The 6,006-nt window shown below is 40.6% G+C and overlaps 1 protein-coding gene across 1 annotated transcript; it reads left to right on the plus strand.

Moving 5' to 3' along the window:
* Positions 1-745: 745 nt before the first annotated feature.
* nfkbiab (nuclear factor of kappa light polypeptide gene enhancer in B-cells inhibitor, alpha b) lies at positions 746-3,792 on the plus strand. The gene is made up of 6 exons (XM_078233801.1): positions 746-1,151; positions 1,720-1,828; positions 2,140-2,350; positions 2,625-2,713; positions 2,820-3,068; positions 3,263-3,792. The coding sequence occupies exons 1-6, from the start codon at positions 901-903 to the stop codon at positions 3,314-3,316; spliced, it is 963 nt and encodes a 320-aa protein (XP_078089927.1). The 5' UTR covers positions 746-900; the 3' UTR covers positions 3,317-3,792.
* The last annotated feature ends 2,214 nt before the right edge of the window (positions 3,793-6,006 follow it).

The raw sequence follows: 6,006 nt of genomic DNA on the forward strand, positions 1-6,006 counted from the left end.
TCTAGGCCAGTAGGGGATTTTCACAGTAACTTCATTGCAGTGTTAATGTAAGCCTACTTATGACACCAATAAACTTTTAAAACTTTTTTAAAAGTATGCAATTGCAAGACGATGACGAATTGACTCAGTGCATATTAATTTTAATGCATTCCCCTCCTCGCCCTATAAGTCGTTAATTAGAAAATCAAAGGTCATCTTGTTTCAAAACCACCCTCGCTTAAATTCCCCCCTCCCATGCAGACTTTCCAGGTTACTGCTTTGGAAATGATGAACAGGATGCATAACTTTGAATGCCAAATACAACAGCCCCTACCAACTTTTTTTTGGACTGTCTGTTCCCGTGCACACAGTACACCAACGAATGGGACTTTCTTTAATATGTTCACACAGCTTCCGAAATTTCCACCCACTGCACCAAACCTCACCACAAAAAAAACCGGAAAAGCTCCAGTAAATGTAATCCAAAAAAAAATGAATGAATGCAGAATAATAAAATGTGCATAGGACACAAATCATATCGGTGCTAACAGTAGTGAGAACTTTTTTTAAATTACAGGGTCTTCCTTCTGGGATGTCCTGTGCATTTCTGACCTGAGGATATGGTAGGGATTTTCCCCCCTTTCCCCATTCGGTACATCTTGGTTTTTTTTCTAATTGAACACACTAACTGCTCTGGAATTTCCCAGCCAAAAGCACAGAGACACTTTGCGGGGACTGGGCGGAGACATGAAACTCCGCCCCAAATAGGATTTCATAAAATCGCTGCTTGCAAAGTAACCTCTACAGTCCAGAGTTGTGTTGCAGAAGAATTTGGTGTCGTGTTTCGCTCATTGCCTTTCCTTTTGAGGGTTTTTTTTGTTGGCTTCTCCTTCACTGAGGAAACTTCTGGTGCAAGAAGTGATGGCCGATCCCATGTTGTTTAATGTAGATGAGCAGAGGCAGTACGGTGGGAAGCTGGATTATCCGGGCGGCTCCGTGCAGCCTGGAGCCGGGAAGCAGGCTCCGCTGTGTGAGGAGCGCTGTGACAGTGGCATCGGCTCAATGAATGAGAAAGACGAGGAGGTACTGCGGGAGATCCGGGAGTTGAGCCTGGCTGACAAGCCACAGGCACCACAGTACTGGAAAGACTTCGTCTCGGAGGATGGAGACACGTAAGTCATCTGGAGACCTTTTTTAATAGAATAAGATTAAACTTTAAACTAATAAATAAACTTTAAGATAACTTGTTTTAAAATAAATTCAGATGTAGAAACTTAGAAATGTTCCCAAAAATCGCGCATTGGAGAAATTCAGTTGAAGCTAGCTGGAAAAAATCCTCTAAAATAGCTGAATGTTTCCAAACACCCCAACCAGTTTAAAGGAAGATAACCAAAGATTAAGTCCACGGTGTAAAGTGAATACTTAGTGATGGCGTTTTACTCCGATTGTTTGTATTTTTGAAAGGGTTTAAAATGAGAAGGTTATAGAAATGAATCTCTTGACGATTATTTTAAAAAAAACCCGTCGTGTGGCGGCGCTGGGCGGTGCAGTTCCTGTTCGAGGTTGGAAAGTCCCTGGCAGGCAGCCAGCTCAGTGACTGATAAATATTTAACTGTGGAAAGTACCCAAAAAACCCGAGCTTGCGCAATCCTGGAGAGTTCCAGTGCTGAGTTGCTGCGCCGAATTCCCCTGTTGTAGCAAGTTTTTTTTTTAAAGTGGCATTCCCCTTCTGTTTTTCAGATTTCTGCATTTGGCCATTATCCATGCAGCCAGTGATATTGTGTTGGAAATCCTCAACAACACCCGTGCTGGGGATCCGTACCTTCACCAGCAGAATAACCTGAAACAGGTAAATATTTGTAACTGATTCACAACGGGGTTTTGTACTGAATTTAACAGGAGTTTTGCATTGTGGTTTTAAACCTAATGAATTGGCGAGGGCACTGGGGCTGATTATAATGTCAACGCATTGTTCTCGCCAGGAGCAGCTAAATGGGGTGGTTCCTGTTTACACTGGAAAGTCCCCAGCATATTAATAAATGCAATAGCTGGCTGCTGGAGCATTACTAACTCCTGTATGTTGCAGCTTTCTTTAGTTCACTGTTTCCATGGTTTGATCTGCAGTATTCTAACTGGCATTCTTCGTGTTTTTTTATTCAGACTCCCATGCATCTGGCAGTGATCACCCAGCAGCCTGAGGTGCTACGTGCTTTGCTGTGGGCTGGAGGAGATCTGGGACTCAGGGACATTAATGGGAACACTCCTCTGCACATTGCTTGTGAGATGAATTTGGCCTTGTACGTGAAGACCATCAGTGACTTTCTAACCAGACATGATATCCGAAACCTTTTGGACAGCAAGAACTACAATGGTAAGGTTCTCCGCTATATGGTTCAAATAGGAATTCTAATTTTCCAGAATAATTTCTACATTTTCAAAATTTAAATTAGTGTGAAATGCAATTTTGGATTTTCTTTAAAATCAATATCTGTAGCTATCCTTTAGCTAACTGGTTTGGAAGATTCCTGTTCTTGACAATAAGCATGCAACTTAAAATTTTAATATAATGACCAGAAACTTAATGGGCTAGGATTATTTGACGAGTTACTTGCATATAGTTAAGACTTTTCCATTTTACATTATAGGTCTTACATGTTTGCAGTTGGCAGTCAAGAAAAGACTTCATGAGATGGTGAAATATTTAACTCAGCTCGGGGCTGACATTAACGCTCAGGTATTAATTGTTTATTTTCTAATATCTCAGTTGGCACATTGAGCAGTGACTTTCTGGTTTTCTCTTGCATGGCAAGTACTAATGGTGAGCTTTGTTTTCTCCACAGGAACCATCAAGTGGTCGGACAGCCCTCCATCTTGCAGTGGAAGAGCAGGATCCTGAGATGGTGTCACTATTAGTGCACTGTGGAGCAGACCCCAATGTGCTGATGTACAATGGCTGTACACCTTATCACCTGACCTTGGGAAGAGATGCTTCCAGAATACAGACAGAACTCCTCGGGGTGACAGATCCATCTCTATGCAGAGTTTGGGAAGAAGAACAGATGTGGGAATCTGAATCACCTGAATGGGATGTAAGTATGCTGAAAATGAACTTATTTAACTGCTGAAGAGTAGAAATAATGTAATTAATATGGTGCACGTCTAAGTAAGCATACTTTGTAGATTAATACCATCACCTAATTATTTGTCTAGTATAACTTGAGGTAATGACATGATAATGTTTGCCACTGGAATTGTTGCTAATGTGTAATTCATTATTTCCTAGGCATCCTTTTCTTATGATGACTGTGCAATTGGAGGACTCCCACTCAGGTGTTGAAGCTGCTCTTTGCATTGCTATTCCTGAAATTTCTGTACATCAATTCATCTGCAAAGAACTGGCAATGCGTATTGAAGTGTGGTTACCCAATCATTTAATTTGATGAATATCTTCAAATGACGAACACTAAGATTTCCAAGTCAGGGTCAGGTGGCCAATGTCTTGCCATCCTAAATAAATTATGAGCCATCCAAGAGCAGAGAACAGTGTTCCAAGCCTTGCTGTAAATGAGATAGTGTAAAGTGATCATTTGTATGCACTGTTTTCAATTGCTATAACTGATAGCAGGAGACTGAAATGTGTAAGTTTTTCTACATTAAGTTTGTGCATATTTTTAATGTATAGTTTGTAAATGTGTAAAATATTGTAATTATTGTACATATTTTTCTACCCATAAGACCATAACTGAAGCATCCTTATTTATTTTTGCCAAATAAAGATTATGAAAATAAAAACTGTTCATGGGTTGAGATTGTGAATTCAATTTAAGTTACTATTTTTCTTAGCTTCCTAATACTTTTTCTTTGAACTTGCACCTCATAGAAAAGAATCCCCTCTGTGCAGAAGAGGCAATTTAGCCCATCAAATCTGCACCGAATCTCTGCAGTATCTTACCAAGGCCCTATTTACATAACCCCACACTAATGGCTAATCTATCTAACCTACACATCTTGGGACTAAGGGGCAATTTAGCATGGTCAATCCATCTAACCTACACATCTTTAGACTGGGAGGAAACTGGAGCACCCGGAAGAAACCCATGCAGACAGAGGAAGAATGCGCGAACTGCGCAGTTACTCAAGGCTGGAATTGACCGGGTCCCTGGCACTAAGGCAGCAGTGCTAACCACTGTGTCACCCTCCTGCACTTAATATTGTTTTGAGTATCTATGATTATAACTTCCAAATTGACCAAAATTCCTAATCTACATCTCCAGTTATCAGTACTACATTATAGCTAAGTATTGTGGAGAATTGAAAAAGTTCACTCGACAAAGGGTTAGAAGAAACAGCGTTGTCATTGGGATAAGTCAAAACTTGTAATATATCTGATTAGTAACCATCCAGAGGAACTCCATGTATGGAAAATAAAAATAAACTTTTAAAAATTAACAGATATAACTTTTCATTTGCAGTTGAACAATTCTATTTCATATATATTGTAGAATCCCTACAGTGCAGAAAGAGGCCATTTGGCCCATCAAGCTTACATCAAAAGCAATCCCACCCAGGCCCTACCCCATAACCCCATGTATTTACCCTGCTAATCTTCCTAACTAAAGGGCAATTAAGCATAGCCAGCAAACCTAACCTGCACATCTTTGGACTGTTGGAGGAAACCAGAGCGCCCGGAGGAAACCCACGCATACACGGGGAGAACGTGCAAACTCCACACAGTCACCTGAGGTCAGAATTGAACCTAGGTCTCTTGCACTGTGAGGCACAGTACTAGCAACCGTGCACCCTTTACCATCTGTATGGAGTAATGGTTGAAGTGCTCCACAGCAAAATGGAAGTACGCGCCTTCCATTATTCAGGCCCTGGGAAGAACTGCAGGTGAATGGAATATGGACTTTATATCCAGCAAAGTACCTAACCCCAATTGCTATTGCAACACACACTGGATCTCAAGTTTGTGCGTGCAAGGCCTTTATTAGTCATGTTCATGTAGTGCAGTGTGAATTGGATATTTAAGAGCTGGAGATGGGTGGCAATTGCCCCTTTCCCATTATGAAAATGGGAATGACATTGCAAAAGACAAAGATATAACAGAAAATGTTTAATATTTGTATGTGGGTGGTTACACAAGGGGACACAGGTCCAAGGTGAGGGGGGGCAAGGTTCAACACAGATGTCAGGGGGACGTATTTTACACAGAGGGTGATGGGGGCCTGGAATGCACTCCCAAGCAAGGTGATTGAGGCGGACACGTTGGGATCATTTAAGACTTATCTAGATAGCCACATGAACAGACTGGGAATAGAGGGGTACAAATGAATGGTCTAGTTGGGCACATGAGCGGCGCAGGCTTGGAGGGCCGAAGGGCCTGTTCCTGTGCTGTATTGTTCTTTGTTCTTTGTTATATACTTAGATTGAAGTACAGTAACCAGATTAATTTTTAAGCATTTAGGATAATAAGGGAGTAAGATAGATGTTACATAAGAAAACTACAACATGGTTTGTTGTATCTGGACACATCTTGGAAATACACATTAGATCTGTCAGTTTCTAAAAAGGTTTACATTTCAGGCATGGATCCTTCATCAGACTAAAGATTTCACACAAAGGCTGGGCCTGCTACATGCTTCCAAAAAACCTGCAATCCAGATTTCCAACATTTGCAATTTCTCTTCATTTTACAAATTAATTCCCTAGAACATAGAGAATGTTGTACAGTTTGTTTTCTGTTTATGAAATCTGGCACATTTTAGAAGAAGTCACATCGCTAGAATAATGGAGATGGCATTCTAACAATCCTAATAGATTGAGATTTTAAATTGTGATTATATTACATTTGGAATGAACGTCCTGAGAAAAAGTGAATGTAATTGCACTGATATTTAGATCAGGGTCACAACCAATGATAGATGCTGGTCACCTTTAAGCAAGTTTTTGGGTCTTTGTCTCAATGCAGCAAATGCAAGTTCAGGTGTTTGCTGAAATTGGACTTGAGTTTAGTTATTTCACACT

This window comes from Mustelus asterias, chromosome 18 (genome assembly GCF_964213995.1).
Source record: "Mustelus asterias chromosome 18, sMusAst1.hap1.1, whole genome shotgun sequence".
In the NCBI taxonomy this organism is placed as follows: Eukaryota; Metazoa; Chordata; class Chondrichthyes; order Carcharhiniformes; family Triakidae; genus Mustelus; species Mustelus asterias.

Excerpts from the sequence above, each read along its gene's own strand:
- nfkbiab (XM_078233801.1), top strand. The coding sequence starts at position 901 with ATGGCCGATCCCATGTTGTTTAATGTAGATGAGCAGAGGCAGTACGGT. Across the intron at positions 1,152-1,719 it reads GTCTCGGAGGATGGAGACAC|ATTTCTGCATTTGGCCATTA; the intron begins GTAAGTCATCTG and ends TCTGTTTTTCAG. Across the intron at positions 2,714-2,819 it reads GGGCTGACATTAACGCTCAG|GAACCATCAAGTGGTCGGAC; the intron begins GTATTAATTGTT and ends TTTTCTCCACAG.